We start from the raw sequence: 27,906 nt of genomic DNA on the forward strand, positions 1-27,906 counted from the left end.
ATCAAACCGGAAAGTGAGTTTTGCTGGGTATAGTATTCTGGGTGAAGCATTCATTTCATTCAGTCTTGTCACAATATCCCACCACTGCTTTCTGGCATTGAGCGTTTCTGGTGACAGGTCTGCTGTAAATCTCAGGGAAGCTTGCTTGAACATGATTTCCCCTTTTGATCTTGCTGTTTTCAGAATTCTGTCTCTATCTGTGGGATTTGTCATTGTGACTAGGATGTGTCTTGGGGTGGTTTTTCTGGGGTCTCTTTTGGTTGGTACTCTTCGGGCATGAAGGATTTGATCACATATATTCTTTAGCTCTGGAAGTTTCTCTTTAATGATGTTCTTGACCGTTGATTCTTCCTGGAAATTTTCTTCCTGGGTCTCTGGGACTCCAATGATTCTTAAGTTGTTTCTGTTGATCTTATCATAGACTTCTATTTTCGTCTGTTCCCATTCTTTGACTAATTTTTCCATTGTCTGCTCATTTGCTTTAAGTTTTTTGTCCAATCTCTCCTGCTGTATGGAATTGTTATGTATCTCATCTTCCACAGCACCAAGTCTATTCTCAGCTTCTGATACCCTGTCCCAGAGCTTATCCATTTTGTCATTCACTTCGTTTACTGACTTTTTCAGTCCTGTTAGTTGACATGTTATTTCAGTTTGGAGTTTTGTCATTTCTGCCTTCATATTTTCTTGGTTCTTATTAGTGTTCTGTTCAACTCGATCCATGGTTTCTTGGAGTCTGTTGAGCACCTTCCATATTGCTAGTCTAAAGTCCTTATCTGAGAGGTTGATTAGTTGTTCAGTCATTATCTGGTCCTCAGAATTGTCATCTTCATTCTCTATGTCTGATGCTGGCCTGCATTGTTTCCCCATTGTCACACTTGTATTGTGGGTTTTTCTACGTGTTGTGGTGGTATTCATTGTCTATATGATGTAGGCAGCACACTCCTCTGGCTCCTCCCTTTCTGGATGGGCTGACTTGCCTCTAAGGGAGGGGAGTCCTCCGTGGATGAAGCCTCACACTGGGTCAAATCTTAGGCCCGAGCATGCAACAGAGAAGACAGTCCAGAGAGAAATGTTTGCTTCTGTGATATAGCGCCGTTCTTAGTGTGATTTTTCCTTCTTGTTGCAATGGAGTTCTTTCCTTAGAAAGAGTGCACGGCCGCGTAGCGAAGCGGAGCGGCCGTGCTCCTCTGAGCCTCTTTTTGCCCCACTCGCAAGAGTTTCACGCAAGAGGACAGTAGACAGACATAGACAGGTCACACTCACAGTCTTTCACACTTGAGCCCCACTGGGCCGGTGTACTTTCGCGGATTTTCCCCGCCTGGTGTCACACACAGGGAGCAGGCTTTTGCCCAGATAGCATTGTTATCTCTTCCCGAATGTAGTTTCTTTGGAGTTAGCTTCCCAGGGCTCTGAGGAGAGCTTCCAGAGTTCAGGAAAGACAGAGAAGGGTAGGACAGGGCTCCCTTCCGGTGCTCAGTTCCTCAGAAGAAGCACAGCCCGGTGGAGATTCTGCAGGTAGAGCAGTCAGCACTCTGCCTGGAAACCCCCACCTGCAGCCATTTCTCACTCACTCACTGGCTCGCTGGGTAGCTTCTGAATGTAGTTTCTTTGGGGTTCGCTTCCCAGGGCTCTGAGGAGAGCTTCCAGAGTTCAGGAAAGACAGAGAAGGGTAGGACAGGGCTCCCTTCCGGTGCTCAGTTCCTCAGAAGAAGCACAGCTCGGTGGAGATTCTGCAGGTAGAGCAGTCAGCACTCTGCCTGGAAACCCCCACCTGCAGCCATTTCTCACTCACTCCATATAAATTATTTAATATACAAATGTTATTGGTTTACTTATGAATCCTCAGCAAGTTTTTTAATTCTTAAGAGGTTTGTCAACATCATAGTTTTTGAAACAGGTGTTTATTTAATTAAAACCCTTCTTTAAAAGAACAGAAGACAGAAAAACCAATCTAGGTACAATACAGAGAGTAAAGAAGAAAGAGAAAAATAGTAACTATAGTGCTGAGTTGACAGAAATGTTTTATCTCAGACAAAACTGCCATTAAATGATCAACCAAACATTAGAACATCAGTCACAGTGAACAGTCATGGTTGACTGGAAATTCTTTTGAAACTGAAATTCCCTACCATTGGCCATCTCCATCTAAATGAAGAGCTCCTGTCAAGTAGACTTTAAGCATATCTATGTGGTTCAAAGATGTTTTGAATGAAAGTTCACTTCGGCAGCACATATATTAAAATTGGAATGATACAGAGGAGATTAGCATGGCCCCTGCGCAAAGATGACATACAAAGATATTTTGAATGAAAGTAAAACCATTAGCTCATGAATATCTCAGCTATCAGAGTTTAAATATCTACCAGGGGTCTTCAAACTACGGCCCGCGGGCCACATATTGTATTTATTCCCATTTTGTTTCTTCACTTCTAAATAAGATATATGCAGTGTGCATAGAAATTTGTTCATAATTTTTGTTTTTACTATAATCTGGCCCTCCAACAGTCTGAAGGATAGTGAACTGTTCCCCTGTTTAAAAAGTTTGAGGACCCCTGATAGACACTCACCTTACCCAAAGGATTTATTGATTCACACTTTAGCCTTTTCCATGTTTAAGCCTAAAGTTTAAGCAGAAGAGTATTAAAAATTAGGGAAAATACTGAGAGAGAGAAAATAGCCACGTCTTTAGAAGAGAGCTTCTAGAATAGTCTCTAAGATTCTTGGGATCTTTAGATAACCTCTTTCTGCTCTCAGAGAATACATTTGGATAATTTGGCTTGCAAAATATCTGATGCTGTGTGATACAGCTTTATTATAATGAAGCTATCATGTCAAAAATTTTAAGGTGGGGGTCTAGAGAGATAGTATGGAGGTAAGGTGTTTGCCTTGCATGCAGAAGGATGGTGGTTCGAATCCCAGCATCCCATATGGTCCCCCGAGCCTGCCAGGAGCAATTTCTCAGTGTAGAGCCGAGAGTAACCCCTGAGTGCTGCCGGGTGTGACCCAAAACAAACAATCAAAAAAATTTTTTAAAAATGTTTAAGTTGGGCTGGAGCAGTGGCACATGCAGTAGGGGATTTGCCTTACATGCACTAACCTAGGACAGACCACGGTTCGATCCCCCAGCATCCCATATGGCTCCCCACAACAGAAGTGATTTCTGAGTGCATAGCCTGGAGTAACCCCTGAGCATCACCTGGTGTGGCCCAAAAACCAAAAAAAAATTTTTTAAGTTATTGGGGAAAATATTTTATTATTTTCTCTCTTCAAAAAACAAAATGAATTTTAACCACTATAGCAAGACTTTTATTTATTAAAAGACACTCGATCTATATAATTGAAAATCTATGTTGGATTGTAGCAGATAAATGATAACAACTTTTCATTCACTTTCAGAAGTTGGGGTAGAAATAAATATAAATTCCAAAAGAATGGCCTTAAGGTCAGCTAGGATTCATCTATCTTTTAATGATGCCATCAGTGGGAGTTCAGAACATGCTAGGAAGGAGGAGAAATTTGCTTTGGGAGAATCAGGGTCAGAACACAGCAAGCATTAGGCAGCTTTAGAAAGATGACTAGAACATATTGGCCAGGCAATCTACCCAAATTTCTCCCTGGAGTTCAAGTGTCATAATGCCATATGACAATATACTTCCCTGTGATAATATGCCTCATACATCAACTTGAATGCACTTTTGTCACAGCAGTTAATGACTCTTAACAGGTTTATAAAATATAAAATGTTTTGGAAAACTATGTTTCTTGAAAATTATAAAATATTGTGATAATAAATCTAATGATAAAGCATTGTGGTAGTTAATCTAATGGCCCATATGTCTGACTTTAGCAGGGATTGCTTTTTAAAAATTAATTATATATTAAGATGAGTAAATTCATTTCAAGTTCAAACTATATAAAGCTATTAGAGTTAAATGATCTTTAATCAGTTGCTGCTAAACAGATGAAAGCAGATTGTACAATTGATTGTACAATTGTACAATTGATTGTACAAAATACAATCAATATATTTATAAATGCAGTTAAAAGTAAAAATGATGGAACCAGCATGTTCTCCTGAAATATAGAAATAGGAGACTTATATTTGTTCAGTTTTCACAATCCAGGACTCTGTCTTTTAGTATGATCCCATCAAGAACCTTTTAACAGATAGAGCTGAAAATAATAGCCATTTTTCACTTATTTATGCAAAGACTTTCTATCTGCATATTCACTCAATAGTATGTATTCTCTGTACTAAATAATATATATGATAAATCAGTATATTTTTGGACACTGGGCTCTAAGAGTGAACATAAAGATTATCTCCTTACCATTAATCTTCTAACCCATTACTATTATTTTTGTATGATTATTGTTCTTGTTGGACATTAGGGAAGTATGAAAAAATAAGATAGTCACCACATTTAAGCTACTGCACAAAACATGGTAACAACAAAAATCTATGGTCTTGGAAACAGTAAATGGGTTGTGTGAGGTTATATAGTTTTTTTGCCAAAAAAAAAAAATCTGGACAAAAATTTAGGTTTTCCAGTTTCTTGCATATCCCATTATTCCCATAATTTCTAAACTCTTCTGACTAGAGAAGTAAATATAAGTATTCCAAACAGCACAGTTAGAACCCACTACTGAGTTTTTAAAGAACTACTGAGTAAACTATATTTTATTTTTAAGTTGTTTCCTAACTGCTAGTGGATTTTTTTACTGTGTGCTATAGCAGTGTAAGAATTATTTTATTTTATTGATAATCCTAACAGAGTTGTTTTCTATAGCAAAGTATAATAGAAACAAGCCTCTAAAGTTACAGATATTTTGGGGGGGTTGGAGAGAGAGAGTATAGTAGATAAGGCACATGCCATAAATACTGCTGACCCTGATTCAGTTTCCAGAATACTATATGGTCCCCCATGCACCTCCAGAAGTAATTCCTGAATATAGAGCCATCAATTACCACCAAGCACAATGGGATTTTGCCCACAATTCAAACCAAAAAATAAGTTACTCATATTTTCAAGGGCAAATTTTAATAAAAATTTTCATCTCAGGTAAGTGACAAATAGTTTCACAGTTATAGCTGAACTGTCTAAAGTCACATATATTGCATAAAAGTTGAAATTGACACTGAGATATGGGTATCCCCAATGGGAAGAGATGGCACTGCCTCCTAAAAATTTGGGGTATCCCAAACACTGTCTGTATTGTCAGTGGTATTTTAAATCATTCTATCTAAAGGATTTTCTCTGGTACAAGAAGGTTGTTTTGTTTATCCCCGACTTAGAACCATGCCATGGAGATTATTAAATGACAGTATTGGAAATTACATAAGGGAGAAAGAGAGAGAAAAGAATATAGGCTACTTCAATATAGTTCATTTTAGTTTTCAGCACGGTGAGCTTCTGCTTGGCGGTGAATTCTTAGGTGTGAGCCCAGAGCAATGACCAGCAAGTTATAGATCCATATGATTTGCCTGGAAAGGCAGAAATTTAGCTTTTTATGGTCGCCCTGTTGCCTTATGAAAATGCATTTTCAATTTTGTTAGAGTTTTTTCTGCCAGTAGAACAAATGGAGACCCTTGCCAAGTCATTTTATTGGATCCCTTGTGTGATTCAGAGTTTGTATGTGTTGTTACAAATGAGGCCACATTTTCCAAATGACAACTTCTCATTTCCACTGACTGCTCTAGAACTTCATCCATTAGCCAGCAAGGTCTTCCTAAGTGCCTCTTTCCTCCTTTCTGTCTCTAGTTGCAGGACCTTGTGCTGTGAAGTAGAAGAGAATAATCGTTTTCGGCCTTTGCAGCATCTGTCATATATAGAAAAGCACCATCATAAATTCGACATACATCTATCAAATCCAGGGGACCGAGATTTAGTATCTCTTATAAAATAATAGATTAACTATATTTATGACAAACATCTTATGCCTGAAATTTTGAAGTACACCATATGAACATAAATTGAGTTCCAGCTGTCTAAAAAAGAACAGACCATTATACTAAGATTCATATTCTCATGAACTGTACATGTGTCATTAATATTTTCGAAGTCGATTTAAAAATGAAATTGCTTATGCACCTTGAATTTGACAACAGCCTGCCATGCAAGGCTGAATATTCTTAGGTATTATATGATTATTGCTCTCTGGAAACTAACTTCTGAAATTTTTGAACATTTTATATTGTTTTGAAATAATGCTGATATTTATTGTTAGTTTCTCCACAACTAAATACTCTTTAATGTTGGTGTAAGAAAGTAAACTAAAAGTTGAATGACATGTGATTTACTTAAGATTTATTAACTAATGATTTAATGTGATATAGTATGAACCTTTTCGAAAGAATAAAACACTAGTGTTAAAAATTCTTTTTTATTTCAAACATAAACAATAAGTATTGTTTATATTTACTTTAGTGTTGTACTAATTTACATTGTTTCCTTACTGAAGATACTGGAATATGAAATAAATTTTATGTACACTGAATTTTTTGTAAATATATTCATAAATTCCCTAGAGATTTTAAATAGATTTTATGGCATTCTACTTACTTATCCAACATGAAAAATAGTATACTACATTTTAAGTTTAGGATGTTATTTATCTTACTATTTTAACTAAAAAATTTTGTCCAATTTTTTGACTAACCCATAGAACATAATGATTACTATTCAGTTAAATTTCTGTGAGTACTTTGAAAAAATATTTAGCAAATGTTCTACCTATATTAAGTATGTAATTTTACATTAAGGTAAACATTTTAGGAAGTAAAATAAATAAGATAAATCAAGAATCATAAAAAAGTTCATTCCACTGAACCAATTATTTTCTCTTTCTGTGATGAATGTCAAGAAAAAGAAGTGAATATGAAATAACCAAAATAAAGCACTATGTTTGATGATGCCCATCATAGCACTACTTATATTGATTGAATTAGAAAGATATTCAATACTAGAAAATCAAAAGATTTTTACCCAACATAGTATTAAGTAACATTAAAGTAAATTAAGTTGCAACATAAAATTGTGTAATTCGTTCAATTATAACGTTATTAAATATGTGAACTCTAGGACTAAAGAGATAGTACACTGGTTAAGGCACTTCCCTGACATGTGACTGACCCAGGTTCAATTACCAGTAACCCAGGTCTTCCCTGTCTACCACGAGTGAAACCTAAACTCAGATTAAATCCTGAGTACAACCAGATTTGACCCAGAATACAAAAACAAACAAAATCTGAACTAATAAATATATCAAACCAAAAGTGACAGTTTGGTTTATTAGTATGTGGTGTTGCCTATACTTATTAAACCCTCACTGAATACCCTGATTCATGATAAACACCTGATAGAATAGAATAAACCTGGCCATCGTGAGCCCTCCTCTAAAGAGAACATTCTGCAAGCTGGATTCTTTATAAGTGAAAGAAAATGGACACTGACATTGTCTGGAAAGAAAGAGAAGGCTTGGAGAAGGCATTTAAGTCCTCTATTTCTGGTGAGGAAGAATTCAACTTGGTTTCTTGGTAGAGGAGAAAGGAATTCTCATGAGGAGGACCAGAATTCCAAAAGACTTGAATTGATGAGAGACTGCTTTTCTTGATTTTATGAAGTAGTGGATGGACTCTTGGGGTCTAAAAAGGAATTTAGGACATTAGTAATAAAGTAGTTGAAATGATGACTAAGGAGAGAAATTCAGGTACAGTAAAGTGATGGGCATAAGAGCTAAGTTTCATAACTCCTTTTCTTGTATGGATTCCTCTGTATGACTAATGAAACCTATTCTCAGAACAATGTTTTTAAATCCATAAAGCCATGCATAATTTTACCGAACCTAAAAAATTATAACAGAAAATCATTGATTTTTGTTTATATACAGCAATTTAGCTATAATACCTTAAATAAAATAGCTAACTGTTGCTTCATTCCTACTGTAATTTTGAAGTGATAAGTATAGATGATATCTCAGGCTTTTATAACAAATGAATTATCTGGTAAAAAATAGTTTTAACTCTACAGGTGAAAAAGTTACAGTTACTGCTGAAACAGCTGTGGTTTATTATCTTCATATATAATGTAAAGAAATGCTAAATTTCAAGTGAAGTTCAACAAAATTAAAGTACATCTTTTGCCATCAAATTCAAGAATCCAGAGAATTCATGGATCCCTCGAAAGTCCACAGAACTATAATTAAAATTTTCAGTTTAATGTGGAAAAATTGTGTTTTTTACCTTTTAATTGCTAAGTATAATTTTTAGAGATATGATGAGGTTTATAGATCTCAGAGCACTGGTTGAATGCAAAGAAAATGAAAAGAAGGAAAATAAGAATTAGGAATGCTAAGGGAGGCAAGACAGAGAGCAATGTATTACTGCTTAATGTTTACGAGCCCAGGGGAGTTCAGTTTGATAAAGACTTTCAAAAAGAAATCATGTGTTTAAGAGGTTGAGCCTGCAATGTCACCTCAATGTCATCTCTCAATTATTTTATAATCATAGTCCTTTGTACATAATATATAACATAAGACTATGTTATACAAAACAGCATTCCTAGGGCACCTAGCTCTGTGAGAAACCCCACACCAATCCCTTTGTGTTGTTCCTAAGTCTCTTAAATTAATATCACTCTTAAAAGGAGACCTTTTACAGCCAACAGAGTTTCTCCTACAGCTTCTAGGTCTTAACTACAAACCAGGTTTGACAACTTTGTAATAAAGCAGCAGATTGAATTTAGGTAGGGACAAATGCTAGATTTAAAATGTGAAGATATTGGTTAGCTTTTTAGCAATATAGTTTTAGAGGCTTTGTAGCTCTCTTGTGTCTGGGCAGTCCAGCTCCTGAATGTCTGCAACTTCCTTAGCAGGGTGGAATGGGGCAAGAGTAAAAGATGGAGGAAGAGGCTAGTAATACCTTAGATCCATGTACAGGGAGACTAAGAGCTCTGATACCACCTTGGAGAAAACAGCAACTTGAGGCAGTAAGTTTGTTTGCTGAGAGTAATTATTCTTCCCTGTCTGACCTTTCTCCTTTCTCCTTTCCATTATCAAGGTGTACCCCACCCTGACTTGAGTATAAAGGTATGCAGAGATCAAAGAAGTGGGAGGAACAAAATTCAGATATTTTCCTTGTAAATCTTGTAAATCTATTCCCTTTGTGAAGGCCTTTCATTTAAGAAAAAGGAACTTCTTCCTCATTACACCTAGAAAATTTGTTTTTAATCTCATTCCTGGCTTTTGAATCTCTACTGGACCTACTTATAAAGGACTTGATTTGAGTGACAAGAGTTGCTTACTCTATTTTTCCATAATAAAACTGCCTTAAAAATAACCATTTCACATTTCTAGATGACAGATTGAAAAGGGGGCAATCTTTCAACCTGGAGAAGTTGAAATATTATGTCTCCTTTGTGCAAGTCAAATGGCTGGAAAACTACACAAAACAGGAGAAAACTGTTCATTAGATTTAACTCACACAAAAAGCCCTGTTTTGTGCTCACTTACAAAAGTGACATGTTCACTAACACCAATGCCAGCTCATGGATAGGCTGCCAGTTTGCAGCTTGGAGAGATTGAAAATTGCCACCTTTTTATCAGTACTACACTGGGAGATCTGCTCCTCAACAACGTAGCACAAATAACAGTGATGCAGTGGCCATGTAGTATTCGGATAGACACCAATAGCTCCATCACTGGACCAAAGTTTCACTGCATTATTTTAGCCCAGTGGCCAGAACATGTTTGATAGTCCTTCACGTGGAAAAATTAGTGACCTAAGTCAAGATTGTAACCTGGAAGATGATTATAGTAAACGATATGTATTGGATTTATGGAATTAGTCACCTGACTTTCTTGAGTTCTCAATTACTTGAAATAAATAAGCTTTTTTTTTTCTCCTAGTTAAGGACATGCAGATTCTGACTCATTAAAGAAACTAATTTATAGACAATTTTCTCTGCTTGCAGGATTTGCTTAAAGGCCAAGATATGAAAATTAGACATAAACACAGTTAATTAGGAATTAGCATGCTTCACAGTGATCAACCATTCTAGAAACCATTCCAGGATTTCTGGAAATTAATTTCAGACAAGGTTACATGGCACTGGACGTGAAGGATTTGCCAGCATTAGATTAATCCAATGCATAATAGTCTAGTGCTCTGAGAATTTCAGAACTAGCTTTAATTTCCATATCTGTCCTTGCCCATTGGTGTTGCTAGTCTTGTCACTGAAGAACTCTTATTTTGTGTTCCACATCTGTGTAAAAGCTTAGTCCCTATGAGAATCCTTTAAATATCTGAATAAGGGCCAGTAGTTCATGCTCAAGTGGAGCTTTGAAATAAGATTTCCCACAAGAATTCCAGTGACTAATAAAGAAAAGCAACTAACTATTCCATGTTGTAAAATAAACCAGCCTATATTGTATTGTGCTTGGTACCTTTGGAATTAGATCATATTTAAATAAGAAAGTTGGATAAAGTCTAATTAGATGCCAAAAGAACTGATATATTAGGTCAGTTACAGGTCACTTGATGTAAATTTATGTGCAATCAGGACTTGAGTTAGTTATTAAAATGCACAAAGTCTACAGTAGGTATACCTAGCAACTAAAAGAATGAGAAAAGTTGAATAATACCATGGAATTTAGTATTTAGAATAAAGAACTTTATCATTATAATATTATTCATGTGTTAATACCTCAGATGAATAGAATATATTATAATTTGTCACTGCTTCCAACATTGTCAGATATTAGTGGGGTAGAGATCCCTGAAGAATTTCCAAACAATATACCTATATATACCAATATACCTAAATATATATACCTAAATATATACCTAAATATCAATATATACCTAAATATATATATACCAATATACCTAAAGTTCTATGAGAAACATTGCTAGTGAATAGTATAGCTTATTTGCAAAGGGAACTGTATGATTGTCTACATTCTGGTGATCTTTTATTTTTCACATGTGTTTTTCAAATTTATAACAAGGTATGTGACTTCTGTTTATGTGTAAGATTCTATAGGATTGCTATAAAAGAGCCAATGAAATTCATTTCATCAAGCATCAAAATATTAGCCCTATCCCAAAGGAATGAATAAGGCTCTGACCTAGCACAGCTAAAAAAAATTCATTCTTTTTGTTATTTTTGTTTGGAAGTCACACACTGAAGTGCTCAGGTCTTAATCCTGGCTCTGTACTCAGAAATCACTCTTGTTGTATTTGGGCTGCAAGTGATCAAATATAAGTTGGTAATATGCAAGGCAAGCACCTTATCTTCTGCACTATCACTTTGCCTCCTGAAAGGATTTTGATTCTCACATATCTTTGGCAGCAATGACACAGTACTTTACATGCTCAGTAAGTAAAATTCATTTGTCTCCTCTATCTATCCATAGCCAGTTTAGATTTAGTTTTTAACTAAACTTGCTCTTATATTTTGCTTGTGAGGTTAGAAAGCACTGTGTGAAAATGAACATCCCTTATTTCAACAACTGTCTTTCCCACTATAGTTTTCTGCATACTTGGCCCAATGGCAATTTAAAAACATAGTTCCTAGATTCAAGAATATCTCTTTAGGAGCAGAGCCATCGCACAGCCAGTAAGGCATTTGCTTTGTACGCATCTGATCCAGGTTTGATTCCCAGCATCTTATATGGTCTCTGAGCCTGCCAGGAGTAATTTCTGATTACAGAGCCAAGAGTAATTCCCTGAGCATTGCAGGTTGTAGCCCAAAAGCAAACAAACAAACAAAAGAATATATACCTGCAGTAATTTTAAATGCAAAAAAGTAGTTAATTTAAAATCATGACACTTATTTGAAGATTATGAGAGTTTAATAAGGAAAAGAGGGAGGAAGTGGGACAAACCTATAAATATGAAGTTTTAGAATAACTTATAGAAATTACATGGTGACCTGATATCAGGTAGTGACATATTTAGCATCATAAATGCTAAATAGAAATTTGGTAGAGAGAAAGGTGAAGAAAAATGATTTAAAAAATACTAAGCTAGTATCAGTACTAGATAAGAGAATAAAATAAGAATCTGATGATTATAACATAACTGATAATATTGCGAATTAATATGGCAATGCTTGGAAAATCCCTTGTTTGCCGGATCATCCTTTCAACACTATCGGTAGTTGAGTCTGAAATAACCATGAAGCAGCACAAATAGGTATCAGACAATTAGGAGAAATGAAAGGTCATGAAGATGTATTGACAACCATTTATTTATTGAATTTAGAAATGAGGCGGAGGAAGTTATTTAAATGAATTATATCATGTGACATCAACAGGAGGATCAGAGTGGATCTTGTGGTATGACAACACTTAGGTCCAGGAAGAGAAATATTAAATAATAAAAGAGGTCTAGAATGAGTTTTTGTAGGGCTTGCAGGAAAACCTGCAAAAACAGTGGTGTAGACATAGAGGGTAAAAAGTATTTCAAGGAAGCATTTGCATAAAAAAGAACATTTTGCTCTCTGCCTCCTTTCTTTTCCAATCAGACTGGGAAATCCTCATTGTCCAAATTACTAATTTATTTTTAAAAATAGATGGATAGAGCCAGAGAGATAGCACAGTAGTAGGGTGTTTGCTTGCATGTAGCTGATCCAGGACGGACGGTGGTTTGAATCCTCACATCTCATATGGTCCCCTGTGCCTGCCAGGAGTGATTTTTGTGCACAGAGCTAGGAGTAACCCTTGAGCACGGCTAGGTGTGACCCAAAAACCAAAACAAGCAAAAACAATTTCTTGCAAAGGTTTTGTAATTAATTAATAATTATAGTAGTTATTAATTATAATAATAATAATTAATTTGTACAAACTCTTCAGTAATGCAAGCTTGAGAATGTTTACATTATTTGTTCCAGAAATTCCCCTGAAGTTTCAAAGGAAATTTCCAACAAGTATCCAGTGATGGGTATACAACTTATTTTTTTATATAAATGGTTTTTTCCAATATCTGAATTTAGTGGAGTGCAAGCATGGATGTTTGTATACTTTGTAGAATTTCCCTTTCTCATTGCTTAGTCATCATCAGATATCAGCATATCTTTTTCTTGAAACTGTAAGCTTTTATCTTCTTGAATATTCCTTTCCTCCAGACTCAAATTACTCCATGCAAGGGGGCATAGTCTATTCTTTCTTTTTCTCCCCTTGACCACTTCCAATTCTTATCTTTCCAATTATTAGGAGGAAAAGGAGAAATTAAATTGAAAAGGGGAAATATTTTTTTTATAAATGACCATCTTTAATCGCATTGCATATATGTGGATGTTTTATCTCCCTCAAAGACTGTGTATAAAGTCAATTGTGTCACTCTTCCAATCTTTCCCTCAATTTCTACCACAGAGATTCTTAACCTTTTCTACCAGTGTCCTATTCAAAAGTCTTTTTGAATCATGTACTACTAATAATAATGTCTCTAATAATTCAAACCTGATCACCTTTCAGGATGTCCCCATGACACCTTGCATCTAGCATTAAACCTTGACAAGCCAGAAATTGCAAGGTTTTTGACTTCTAACCCTTTCCTAGTTCTATCCCTGTGGTTTGACAACTCTCTCCTTTTGCCTACTTCTCGTAGTGTAAAGGACAACTGTCAAGATCTGAAGTTATCTGACTAGGAAATAAAATATCATTCTCCCTTTTTACATATACTTTCAGCTTTACCTGTTTTTCTGGATTTCAAATGAAGTTCCCAAGTGTGCCAGGAACTCAGAATGCCAGCGAGTCTCCGATTTTTATGTAGTTCGGGGAGCGAGGCAATAGGATAAAGATAGAAGGAAATTTTCTACTATTTCTTATAAATACTACAGATAGGAGTCTAAGGTTCAGTAGAATATTGTGAATAGTCCCTAACATAATGAGATATTTAATGCCTACAGCTTTCAATTTGGGGTTGTCTTTCATTTTAAAGTGACAAAAGTTATATTTAATGTCTTATTAATAGTAATAAAAGTGACTTCCAGAAATAATTCAAAAAGAAAAGATTATCTGAATGAATTATAGCATGTGTACATAAATATCTTTAGTGTTATAAATTATGATCTAATTTCCTATGTATTGATATGAAAAAACAGTTTTAAATACTCAGGACAAATGTTAGTTATAAGGTAACAGATTTCTATATTCATGTTTACTACTGTGAAAAAATAAGTATAAAGTAATACATGCAATGATTTAAGCTTCCAAAGCTCTACTTCAAAATATAAAACTTATGAAGTAGTTAGAATATTTTAATTGTTTTTAAAATTAATACCCATGTATGAACCCATTTACTAATATGATTCAGTTCAAAAATCTGATTTCAGAACTTCTAACATGTTGTTTTCATCTTCGTGTATTAGTCCTCTCAGACTATATTTGAGTAATATAGTGCTAAAATGTCATGAATAAAGTTTATTTATGTAAATTTGAGAAAGAAACAAGGACAAAAATATAGAGAGAGAACAATAGCTTTTGCATGATTTATCAACTGAATATAAAAAGAATTCAAAAACAGAGGTCTCCAAAATGTTCAGAGCTTCAGAAGATAACTAACTTCCCAAAGAGGTTTGTGAAGAGCTAAATTCATTTGAATGCATAAATTATGGACATTTGTTACAAAGGGCAGTTCTTATGTAGCTAAGCAAATTTTGCTTCAAAATCCTGTAGGATAAAACCTTAAAAAAGATGTTTGAGTAATCAGGAAATAATTAAGACAGTCAGAAGACCTGCTAATTAACATTATGTGAGGGAATACTTGAAAATGGAATTCATATTAACTAGAATTTCCAGATGACATGCATCTTTATTAAAAGAAACAGAAGTAAACAGTACATTAATTAAACCTTCAAGTATACAAAATAAGGCGACTTTTAATGCCAGTAAGGAAAGAAAATATAATAAAACTTGATTAAAAATATAAAGCAATTCAAATGAGAAAGAAATAATAAGTTTTAAAATTTTATAAATTTACATATCCAGTAAGAATGTCAGAAATTGAATATATTCATCCATGACTTTTCTAATCTTAGAAATTGGGGACTTTTACCAAATTATCTTATTTATTTTTTTATTGAAGAATTTCCTCAGTATAATAAAACTGTTGACACCTTTCCAAAGTCAAAATTTATCCCTAATCTTCTCAAAGATTAGATACTGGTCTTGTCTAGAGGATGAAAATAAAAACATAATTTACTTCAATTTTTGATCATGTAGAAGTTACACATTATATGCACCTTAGTATTTTGTAAACACCCTTAGTATCTACTTCAATAACTAACTCTGCCATCTACCAATGTCATCAAACCATTGCCATCTACCATGGCTCAGTCTACCATTCTAATAACACCTCTTATTAGCTTCTTTTTCACTGTTTATTAGGTTTTTGTTTGATTTTGGTTTTGGGTCACACCCGGCAGCGCTCAAGGGTTACACCTAGCTCTCTGCTTGGAAATTGTTCTTGGCAGGTTCTTGGGGACCATATGGGATGCCAGGATTCAAACCAATGTCAGTCCTGTTTTGCAAACGCCCTACCACTGTGCTGTCTCTCTAGCCCATTGCCACTGTTTAATACACTAGTAAACTCCAAATTTTTTTAAATACCTAAGATTTTTTCTCATGTTTTGACATCTAATCATTAATTACTTACTTTCACCACTATTCTATATTTATAATCTTCAAACCCCTAACAAAATGGCCTTCAGACTCCCCAGGAAAATATGATTTCATTTATGAAAATTATCTTTCTTTCTCAGCAGGAATAATCAATCACTTTCTACTCAATGTTCTTGTGCATCTTGCCAGTTTCAATCATAAAATAGAGGTGTGTGGAAGATTGTCTTATGTCCCTGGCAACACATTACTTTATTAAGTCTGTAGCTATTGAGTACTACTATTTACTATTCTCTTCTGTGCCTAGTGTAGTCATCAGCCATTAGTAAATAGTTAATATACATTTGTTCACTAATAAATGGTCTCTTTTGAAATGAGCAATGAAAAGAAATTTGTTTAATTTTTCACAAAAAGATGACTTCGTTCCATTTTCTCAATGCAACCTGAAACTGATAACTGTTGAATAAGATATATATTTTAATTCAAATTTAATAAGCTTTAAAAGTTGAATTGTATATCTAAGCAACAGGTATTTCACCCCTGACTGTGCTCAAGTCTTACTTCTGGCTCTGTGCTGTGGGATCTCTCTTGAAAATGCAAATGACTTGACTAATCTTTATGTTGTGCTTATGCTTAATGTGATTCTTTAAACATGACTTAGATAGTAACTGAGAAGCATAATGAATGGAATCTTTGTATCCTGTACTTTTATATAAATGCCATTTGTCATTAAAAGAGCAGCGAAAAGTTCAATAATCACTACCAAAATTAACCATGTTTCTTCACTCTCTCTGTCACCAAAGTTAACATGTTCACTTGGTGTAAGCTTAATTTCAAGTTTACATTTCTGTTATAAATAAAATTGGATAGCCAAATGAAACTGCCATCGCTTTTTTGTTTTGAGTCTTGAGGCCACATCTGAAGGTGCTCAGGCATCACTCCTGGTTGTGTTCAGGGTATATATATAGTGTTGAGGGTTCAATCCAGGTGCACCCAAATACAAAGCTACCACATCTCTGGCTCTGTGAAACTGTGATTGCTTAATATTTATGTTACCTTTATATGGAGTCATCCTCTTGGAAGGGAGCTGATTTTCTTGTACATGAAAGATTTCCATTGAACATAATTAACCCAAGGATATTAGAAAGAAAGCTGTTTTGGGTGGAAGAACTAAATAAATTTTTTATAAATCATTATCTAAGGTGACCTGATAATGGAAACTGATACCGTGAAGTTCTGTTTTTGGAGAACAGAATGAGCTAAGATCTGTGTTGGAGTAATACCGGAATGGAAATCAAATTTCCATGTCAAATTCTTTGGGGTGGGGAACCTGGGGAGGACATACTATCAGTATTCAGAGTATACTCCTGGCTCTGTGATCAAGGATCACTCCTGATGGTGCTTGGGCAACTATATGCATTGCCAGGGATTGAACCAAAGCAAGCATAGATGTATGAAACTTTAATACCATATTTCTATGTTTCTCTTAGAAGATAAAGGGAAGTTAAAAGTCAACAGTTCCAATCAGCCATCCAGCTCCGAGAGCAGCTCACTTTTCAAATCTGGCACAACACCCTTGCCACTCGGGACAGCCACCTCTCCCTCTAAGAGCACAAATGGAGCTCCTGGTTCAGTTTCTGAGTCAGAAGAAGAAAAAGCCAAAAAATTACTGTATTGTTCACTATGCAAAGTGGCTGTGAACTCTCTGTCACAGCTAGAGGCACACAACACAGGTTAGCAGATACTATCTGACTTTAAATAATGTTTCTATCTGAATTTAAGTAATGTTGGCTTTGACCCCACCTCTCCCATCAGAGTAGTGTTTCGGTTGTTATTCAAACATTAGATTTGGTCAATGTCTTCTCTGTTTTAATTGAAAGGAGTGATTTTTTTTAACTGAAAGCCTTATCTTTGGAAACAGTAAAGCAGAAGCAGATTGAAAACAAAACTTGTATTCTTTACTTCCTCAAAAGCATCCAGTACCTTTAAGGCTCATAATGATGAAGTGACAGATGAATGGCAATCTATATATAATGTTCGTTCAGAGAAAAGAAATAATTAAAAGTAACTCAGTAGAAAAATGTTGAGTAACTTACAATAACTTACTATAATAAGTTTTTAACCATTAAAATATAAGAAAGCATATCCTGCCATTTCATACATGAAAATTATAATATATTTAGTTATTACTATTCCAGTTTTGAAAATATTTTAGTATAGTACAAATAACTGGAGAGAAATATGCCAAAATAATAAATGATTAATTTATATGTGATAATATAGGTTATCTTTATTTTCTTATATTTTTCTATATTTTTTCCTATTTCCTTTTTCTGTTGTTTTTGTTTTGGGGCCACACCCAGTGATGCTCAGGGGTTACTCCTGGCTATGAGCTCAGAAATTGCTCCTGGCTTAGGGGACCATCGGGGATGCCAGGAATCAAACACGTATCCGTCCTGTGTCAGCCGTGTGTGAGGCAAATGCCCTACTGCTGTGCTATCGCTCCAGTCCCAATATTTTCCCTATTTTCTTTATTGTATATTCTTCTGTATTTCTACTCTTTTACAATGAAAATGTGTTAAATGTATGATCAGCAAAAAAACCTGGTTATTTTGATGAAAATGTTTAGAAAATTCAGCTAAAAGAGAAACTTTTCATGCATTAAAAAATACATTTCTTAAATAGCTGTTTCAAATGGTGCTTGTCTCTTTTGGTCCTAGGATCTAAACACAAGACTATGGTTGAAGCTCGTAATGGGGCTGGTCCAATTAAGTCCTATCCTAGACCTGGCTCAAGATTAAAGATACAAAATGGGAGTAAGGGGTCAGGACTACAGAACAAGACATTTCATTGTGAAATCTGCGATGTTCACGTTAATTCAGAAATTCAACTTAAACAGGTAATAAATATATACTGAAGTAGCAACTGCTAATGGTGAGGGTCTCCACTTGACTGTATAAATCCTAATCTATGCAGTGGTTCCCAATGTACTTATAGTTTCAGTGAACAAATCATCATAGAATGTATATAGTCAGTAGACAACGCATAAAAGCTATGTGAAAGTCAAAGTCAGTACCAGGTAGATGTTCACCTAGTTAGTTATACTCTGCTGGTTTCTAGACTGGGTGTTAGAAACAGATGGAAATAGCAGCTGCCTGGAGTTGCCAGTCAAGCAAGAAACCCTAGTAAGATAAAGTCAATGTACAGCCTGTCTTTTAGCCCAAAATCTGGTTAGAGAGACAAGTTCATTGTTCACTATGTAAATAGCAGAAAAGGTTGAATCAAGTGTTTTAGAGAAAGAAAAGGGAGAGAGTCCTTTTCAGTTAAGTGGTAGCAAGTCTTTGAGTGATGAGTTTACCTAATACCACCTTGGAGCTGTAAATGTAAAACCAGGTATAGAGAAATATTCAGCCTCTATTTAGGAGATATATTTTACTTCGAATAACTGTCACATTTAAATTTCACTAATGCATCCAACTTTTCCCAGCACATTTCTAGCCGAAGGCATAAGGATCGAGTTGCAGGGAAACCACTGAAGCCAAAATACAGCCCTTACAACAAACTCCAGAGAAGCCCAAGCATTTTAGCAGTAAGTGCGCCTCTCTTCCACAACTGTTTGTACATAAGCCTTGCTGATGGACTGTGGGCAAGCATTGTGAATATGAATTCCTGAGAACAAACTGATCTTGAAAGGGTTTGAATTTAAACAGTCCTATAGTAGATCTCCTATGGACTGTTTAGTCCTGTAGTACTATACTTGAGGGAAGCCTTCTTTCCTCTCCTCTCTTACCTTCCCATTCTTCCCTTTTCATCCCATCCTTTGCCTATGCCCTAGCCCTCTCACTCCCGCAATCCTTTATTTTTATCTCTCTGTCTCTCTTTCTCTCTACCTCTTTTCCCCCCACCTCTTTATTATTCTCTCTCCATGACTAGCAAGGCTATTGATAATCAGACGAATACACCTGCTGTATGATCCTGTTTGTGATATTTTTTCAAGTCCTTGCAAAAATACCCAGGAACTTCATTTATAGTGTCTTCTAAACACCCAGGTGGATGAATTTCTTATTCTCCTTGGACTTGGCCCAGTGTGCCGTTCTATCTGAGGCTGAACTGGGATTGGCCTGCTGAAATTACTTTCCAGTTTCTCTCAAGCCTCTGCCTGTTGCTGAAAGCAGGTGTTAGCTGAATTAAACAGATCCAGTTTGCAAAGTACTTCTGATTGCAAAAGAGCAAAATTAAGGATTGATTTCTTACTTCACAGGAAGATTTCACCCCGTGATTCCTTTAAATAGAGTGACTTTCAAAATAAACGTTTAGGCTATAAGAAAAAAAAATGGTTATCAAAAAGGAAGAGAGTAAAGAGAACAGGCAGGTCTGAAGAAAAGGACAAGTGTTGGATAAAAAAAGTGAACTTTGTGTCGAATATACATGTTGATTCACTATGGCAGTTTCTGTAATGGTCTAGTGCAGTGGCATTTTAATTAACAAATGAATAACTATAGAACTTTCTAGTCGGCTTAGAACCATTCCAACTGAAAGAACCCTGAGTTCTTCAAAGAATATTAGAGATGGTCAGAGAGACAAAGGAGAGGAAGTGACTTCAGGACTTTTCCTGGATTCATAATGTTCTGAACACGTTACCTCCCAGTGCCTCTTTTAAGAGAAGTGTGGGAAGTGAGATGTATACCCTTGAAAATACAAACCATCAACACCCTCCAGACTGCACAGTTAGACCAATCAGAATTTTTGTTAGAACCCTATTGTTGAGGCTGGAAACCTGAGCGTGTTCACTCATTGCTAGCAGAGCTTTTGCTGCTTTTCTAAAGGGTTCTGGCCTCCCGGAGAGAATGAAATAAATATAAACCCCTAATAGAGCCTCCAAGGGCTTTGGGGAACCCTGTGGAAGGAATGCTGTGTTGTCATCCAGGAGCCCAACTGAGTAAAAGTGGTACTTAACCTTGCAAGCAAACCTGTGGCTCTTTCTCCCAAACCGCCCCCACCACCACACACACACACGTCCTGTCCTGATTTTCTCCTTTGCCTTTAGGCAAAACTCGCCTTCCAGAAAGACATGATGAAGCCCCTGGCTCCCGCCTTCCTGTCGTCGCCCCTGGCAGCGGCGGCGGCCGTGTCCTCGGCGCTGTCCCTGCCACCGCGCCCGTCCACCTCACTGCTGCAGGCGGCAGCCCTGCCTCCCGCGCTGCTGCGGCCGGCGCACGGGCCCCTGCGAGCCGCGCCCGCCTCCATCCTCTTCGCGCCCTACTGACCGCGCCTGGACCACCTGCCAGACAGGCCCGCAGCCCCCAGCGCCCCCCGCCACCCGGAGAACTACCGATCACTAGATTCAAGAATGCTTCTAGGGACGCTCCCGTTTGTCCTTTAGGGATCAGAGCAGCACCCGGCTTGACCTCCCTCTCCCCAATCTTGCCCACTCCTGTCCAGTTCGTGTCTTGGATATACTCAGTTTCTTGCAAATGTATTGGTCCCCCACCCCCACCCCTTAAAGCCACATGTAGACCATTCTCTTGACTGTTTTTTCCATGGGTGTGATCTGATGTAGGAACTATATGGAATCTTTTCTCCTGCCAGACTTGAAAAAACTAGGGTCTTCCTCACATGGCTGTAAAGAACTTTGGAATCCAGCAGGGCACACTGGAGCCTGGGACAAAATGTTAGTGGAGCGTTTCAGTGCTGACTTGTGGCTGCCACCTTAGCAAGCGGACCACCATGCTTTCTTTTTTTCTTGGGTGTATACTCTTGTTGACAGGGATTGTGCACTGTTCTAGACCCAAGTACTGTTGTTTCTCGTGTAGTACTAGATCTGTATCTCTCGTCAGAATTAAACCTTTTCAGTTGCTGTGTAAAACGTTAGGAAGCAAAGTAGCTTTGACTTTTTTCTCTTTAAGAGAACAAACGATAACGTAATGCCTTTTCCATATTTCATGTTTTCTTTGGTGATATTTAAACAAAATAGAAAGCCATATAACATAGCTATATTATGTTTCCTATTTTTGTTTAACTTATTTTGTGAGTTGCTAAGCAAATGCATACAAACAGAAAAAAAAAAAGAGCTTCCTAAATTGCACATGTTTGCACCTCTTGTGCATTCTGCAAGAAGACAATGAATCCATGTATTTCTATGTAATGATCTTCCTCATTTTTAACCTGTTTTCATTTGTAATGATGCTACATAATTCTGTGGCTCCCTAATGCAATAATGTACAGAAGATTAAAAAATTTATAATTGAACAATCTGTCTTTCTGTTCTTGGAATATGTTGCAGGCCATGCCCCGATGCCCCCATTCTAAACTGATATCGTCAAGTGTTTGTGATATCAGGGGCAAAGGTACCATAAGAGAACAAAATAGAGTGAACTCTTTTAGAGCATCTATATCTGCAATCTGTAAATGGTAAAATGTCTGTGTATTTTTTTAAATGTACCTTTTCAATAAAAGTACAAAAAATAAAAACCTGTTTGTATTTTCAAAGTTATTTTCTCCTGAGACATCTCCAATTTTAAATCATCTGATGAAAGATTTTCGGTAGGTGCAAAGATTGCTTCTTACATATTTAGCATTTTCAGCTCTTATTCACAGCATATTTATTTGTCATGTTTATTCATTACTGTTTGCAGCATCTGCATGAGGCCAGACTTTACCATTGTTTCCCTTGGAATCTCTAAGAAGTTGGGCAAAGTAGTGAGCATTGTTAAAATCACAGTAGCAAGTTACTTAAAATATTGTGACTTTTTTGGGGCCGGAGAGATAGCATGGAGGTAAGGCGTTTGCCTTTCATGCAGGAGGTCATCGGTTCGAATCCCGGCGCCCCATATGGTCCCCTGTGCCTGCCAGGGGCAATTTCTGAGCATGGAGCCAGGAAAAACCCCTGAGCACTGCCGGGTGTGACCCAAAAACCACAAAAAAAAAAAAATATTGTGACTTTTTTTTAACCTTGCCAAAGACTTTCCAAGACTTAATTCATTATCTGTTCTTGTCCATAGAATTTAAGAACTCTTTTTTAGGGAATTCTCCCCCTTCACCTTTTTTCTTTTTTTTAATTAACCTACCTTTCTATACTGCCATAATGTTCTGTTCTGGTGATCTAGTGCTGCTTAACAAACTACTCCAAGATTCTAGTGACAAAATAATCCCCTATTTTATTATTACATCATGATTAAAGCAGAGTATTAAAGTATTAAAGCAGAGTTGTGGTAGGGTCTAGACATCAGTAGAGGACCCTTGTAGGTAAGAAGAGAGGAAGTAGGCAGCATGGGGGAGGGCAGATGGCTTCACTGCCTGTCTCTAGATGGAGATGACTGAAAGGCTAAAATCTTTGAGATCTCCCTAGCTTCTTGGACCCTGCTAGGGCATCGTAACTCAAGGCTCTCCAAAATAGCATTTTAATAAATAAGACTTTTTATAAAATAGTCCCAGGGCTCCCAACATGTCACATAGTGCTGCATTTCAATGTTTAAGCAAGTCACATAATGCTGATCTAAATTCCAGAGGCAGAAACTTCACTTCTTTTAATTATTGAGATATTATTGACATGTATTGTAATATTAATTTTAGATGCACAACATAATGATTATAAAGAATCACAGACTGTTCAGCATCTGTCACTATCCATAGTTACCAAAACATTTTATGATGAATACTTTTAAGATATATTAGCATATTTAAGATATGCAAAACGTTGTTAACTGTGATCACCATGCTGCACACTATATCCCTATGTTCTGATACTAAAATTTTATTACACCTTTGACCCACCACACCTCTATCACCCACCCAACCACACCTCATTTCTGGAAACCACTAATTTGTTCTCTGCATCTTTGGGCTTGGTTGCACTTTTGTTTTTAATACCATATATAAATGAGATCGCATAGTATTTATCTTTCTTTCTTTTTTTTTTTTTTTTTTTTTTTTTGGTTTTTGGGCCACACCCGGCAATGCTCAGGGGTTACTCCTGGCTGTCTGCTCAGAAATAGCTCCTGGCAGGCTCGGGGGACTATATGGGACACCAGGATTCGAACCAACCATCTTTGGTCCTGGATCGGCTACTTGCAAGGCAAACGCCGCTGTGCTATCTCTCCGGGCCCAGTATTTATCTTTCTTTTACATCACAATTAGATCATCCATATTGTCACAAATAATAAGATTTAATTTTTATACGTGAATAGTTCATTGTATATTTGACTTCATCTTCCATTATGAAAATAAAATAATTTTTGGCCATCTTTAATCTAGAATTTGGATTTCTTTTTTTCCCACAACAAGTTTTCCAGGGGCCCCAAAGGTCACTCCAAGAAATACTAACAGCCATGCAGTGCCAGAATCAAACCCAGAACCTCTCATGCTAGATATGTATTCCAGCCCTGTAAGTTATCATTCCAGTTCCTCTGAAGAGGAAAAGGATAAAAGAAACTCTTACATATTCTCTTGACCTCCTACCTTAAGCCAAAGCAAGTCTTCTTTTAATAAATAGAATAATTTAAACATAACTTTTTTTTTCTTTTTGGGCCTCACCCTCAGTACTCAAGGCTTTTCCGTAGGTCTGACTCAAGAAGTAATCCTGGTGATTTACAGATCATATGTGTTGCATGGGATTGAACCTGAGTCAGCTGCATCCAAAGCAAGCTTTCTACCTGCTGTACTATCACTTTCACACCAATAATTTTATTTCTAAAAGATTAACTCCCAGTAGTAGTACAGCTTTGGTAAAATCCAGTTGATTTTCTCTATCAAAGACTTCATCCAACTACTTAAAAATTGTTGATGTTACTGTAAAAACAAGATATACCTTTGATGTACTATACTAAGCATTGAATGTGTTTGAGTTTAGAAGGGTAATACTTCCTTATTAAAAAAAATTAAAAAATTGTTGACGTTAATGTTCTCAACTTACACTAAGTTTAGTTTTATTCTTTCAGAATTTCAGTTTGACACTCAGAATTTAGATTTTTCTAATATGACTAATTTAAAATGAGATCTGTATTAGTTACACTTAGCCTTGATTAGATCTTCAGCCATTGCACAAAGGAAGACATCATATTCCAAAGGAATTGTGTATCAGAAACATATATCAGAAAGTTACTGGTTTTCTATGAATACCAATGACGATTTTATCTTACTTCCCTTATCTCATTAAAAATCCCTTCAATTCTCAAAAGGTTCTGAATGTTAGTTTTTTAAATAGAGTCAGCAATGTGTGATTAGATGTATTGAGTTTCTTATTCTTAAAAAAAATTTGTCCTAGAATACCAGGGAAATAACTTCCATATGATTTGCATATGGGAGTGCCCCGTTCAACTCCCACATTGCATGTACTCCTAAGGACCCCTTAGAACAATCATCAAACACTACCAGGTATGCTCCCTCCCTAATAAAGGTATGCTCCCTCCCCTAAATAAAGAACTTCAGATATGTGATACCTCAGGGAAGAGCAGTCACCTAAAATGCATGCCTCCAAAAGAAGTAATGAGTAGCTTCAAGCAATGATTTATTAAAAAAATATTAAATAGATACATCTTAGTATCCACTCTAATTCTGAGGTGTCAGAATGGATAAGTCCTGAGGGGATTTACAAATCTGAACAAACACTCTTTCTCTGTCATTTCTGGCTGGGAAAAACCATTCTGCCCTTGCATTTGTGGGGAAAGTTTTCAAATGTGTTGCTTACATAGTTTAGTTCTTGTCTCTGTAGAATCTGAAAACTGGTCGTCAGGATTGCTGGAATTTAATACCCCATTATATTTGAATTTAAGATAAGCACAGGATAATTTTCAGTAATATTTTTCATAATTTAATACATAATTGTGGATGATAGAAACATGTCCTATAATAAGTATGAACTACTTAGGCTATCTAATAAACTATTTGTTGTTTTACTGAAATTCAAATTTAAGCAAATTTCCTATGTTTCTGTTTGCTAAACTCACAGCCCTTGTCTCAGGAGTATTCTTCTTTACCTGAAGTACCATAATTCTTTAGGAGTGAAGCAATCTCTTGGGTGTTGAAAACTAAATAATGAGCTTTGTTTAAAAAAATACATTCACATTGTGAAATGCTCTCAAAAACAGAGAAAGGAACTTGCAGGAAATAAAAGTCACTGGTATATTAAAATTGTATAGGAAAAGGACAAGCATAAAATTAGCTCAGATGACTCTGACTAAAAGCTATATTGTTATTTGTTGAATAAAAATGAAACCACTATAAAAGCAAAACTCCCAAATTTTAATTTATATTATGCACCTGACACAACACTACTGATTACCTCTAAGAGACTTCTGATTTTCCAGAACAGAAATGCGTATAGTTGTATAGAATTTTTCTCTCATAAAGTGCCTTAAGAAACATTTCACTGTTAATATAGTTAAGAAAGAAAATAATAGGATTTCCACTAGTAAGTAAAAAGAGAAAGTTGGCTTTCAGGTGAAGAGTCCTGTGCTTAAACTCCCAAGCAGTGTCTAAAGACACTAAGAAGATTGTGTTTGGGGAATGTTCTGAGAAATGGGGTCCCTACTGCCTGAGGAGCTATTGTAGAGATTAATTACAAGGGCAGAAGACAGGTGCCAAACAACTTTTGATAAAGATTCAGTCAAATTCCAGTTAAGATCCTTGATAAGAAGCAAAAGGCTCTTCAAGTAGCAAGTAGGAGTTTTTCATTACATCTCTGTTGTTTCTATCTCACCATATGGATTTTGGGCTCTCTTGATAGTATTTTTTCCATCAGACATTTGTTTTGTTCGTTAGGTAGCCATCAGTCAATACCTGAGGAGTCACAGTCTCTTTGGGAAAAGACCAGTTTCTGGTAAGTTGGTGCATTGAGGAGAAGCTGTGCGTTGCAAGAGTGAAATCCACTGAGAGTGCTCATCTTTGCCTCCTTCCTTCATTAGCTGTATCTGAGAATCCACCAGGGACATGACGAAGGTTCTCAGTAGCTACGGAGTGTGACTGTAGGGAATTGCCCTTATTTATTTGTGCAAAATTTCTAAAATCAGAATGACAACATAATTTATTTCTCTAGTATTCACTAAATGTTCAAAAGGTATCAGGCTTCTTGTCAGATCTAATTCCCTCTGTAGTTGAAATAAAAATATCTTCATGTTATCTGATTTATTTTAAGAAGTAATTTTTCTACAAATGATCAAACAATCTCATCATTAAGCACATGCTTCTTATTTTTATTACAGCACAAAAGTAAATTTAGAAGGGGGCAATTAAATCAGAATCATATTCAGGTCTTTTGACTTGTTTTCAAATCCAGATCATGTCATAATTTATTGTTAGAAAATTACTTTAAAGAACTCTCCTAATGCCTTGATTTTTCACATATATTAAAGAAACAAACTAGAGAGAACTACCATAATCAAGTGAATGAATGAGGGATCTGGAAAGCCTGTCTGGAATACAGGTGGGGGTGGGGTGGGATGGAGGGAGATTGGGGACATTGGTGGTGGGAATGTTGCACTGGTGAAGGGGGTGTTCTTTACATAACTGAAACCTAATCACAATCATTTATGTAATCAAGATGTTCAAATAAAGAAGAAAAAAAATAACTGCCAAATGTGGACAAATAAAAATCTGACACAAGAAAAAAGAAAAGAAACAAACTAGAATCCAACTCAGGTGGATTTAAGGACCAAAGACAGTAAAACATGTTGAACTTTCTTCTAAAATTACAGCTTGCGATAAAACCTTTCACAATATAGGGAACGGGTATTTCTTATTTTACACAAGAGTCTAAGACATTAGCCAACTTTGTCTTCACTGGTAATCTAAATTCAAGAAAATGCATATTTGTGGAGAAAAAAAATGCAAATTTGTCATCATTTATTCTTCATTGCTAGAGTCATAATGCTCAATTTTTAACTAAGAAATTGTATCTTTTTGTTATAAAGTCAAAATATGTTTGCCTTTAACTGCTGATTATATGAGCATGTATACCATTCAGTACATTGTTAGGATGAAAGAAAAGAGTCTTTTATCACACTTTGGAGAAACTACCATTTTAGGCTTATTTAAAATTTAGTTCTCTGAAGTTCAGGAAATGAGGAAAAATCATACATGAAAATGACATGGACTATAGGTCAAAGGACTAGGACATTTTTATAGAAGAGCAGCTGACAATATTTAACACACAGAGCCAACATGTTTTAAATGATAAAAGGCTACTTCAGATACAAATTCTTTTTCCTTTCAGGTGGGGATTCTATCTACATCCTTTTCCTAAAAACATTCATATTTTTGTCTTCCTACAAACAGAAAGAGGAAATAAAA

General features: G+C 36.0%; 1 protein-coding gene and 1 pseudogene across 2 annotated transcripts in view; both read left to right on the top strand.

Moving 5' to 3' along the window:
• The window catches only part of ZNF385B (zinc finger protein 385B), a 340,540-nt gene extending 318,890 nt beyond the window's left edge, over positions 1-21,650 (top strand). For both annotated transcript variants that reach the window (XM_049773466.1, XM_049773467.1), the window contains exons 5-8: positions 17,112-17,354; positions 18,342-18,520; positions 19,109-19,210; positions 20,669-21,650. In XM_049773466.1, the coding sequence (XP_049629423.1) occupies positions 17,112-17,354; positions 18,342-18,520; positions 19,109-19,210; positions 20,669-20,887 (743 nt within the window). In that variant the 3' untranslated portion in view covers positions 20,888-21,650. The remainder of the gene's footprint in view (positions 1-17,111; positions 17,355-18,341; positions 18,521-19,108; positions 19,211-20,668) is intronic.
• Positions 2,215-2,314, top strand: LOC126009822 (uncharacterized; annotated as a pseudogene).
• Positions 21,651-27,906: the final 6,256 nt, after the last annotated feature.

Source organism: Suncus etruscus, chromosome 5 (genome assembly GCF_024139225.1).
Source record: "Suncus etruscus isolate mSunEtr1 chromosome 5, mSunEtr1.pri.cur, whole genome shotgun sequence".
In the NCBI taxonomy this organism is placed as follows: Eukaryota; Metazoa; Chordata; class Mammalia; order Eulipotyphla; family Soricidae; genus Suncus; species Suncus etruscus.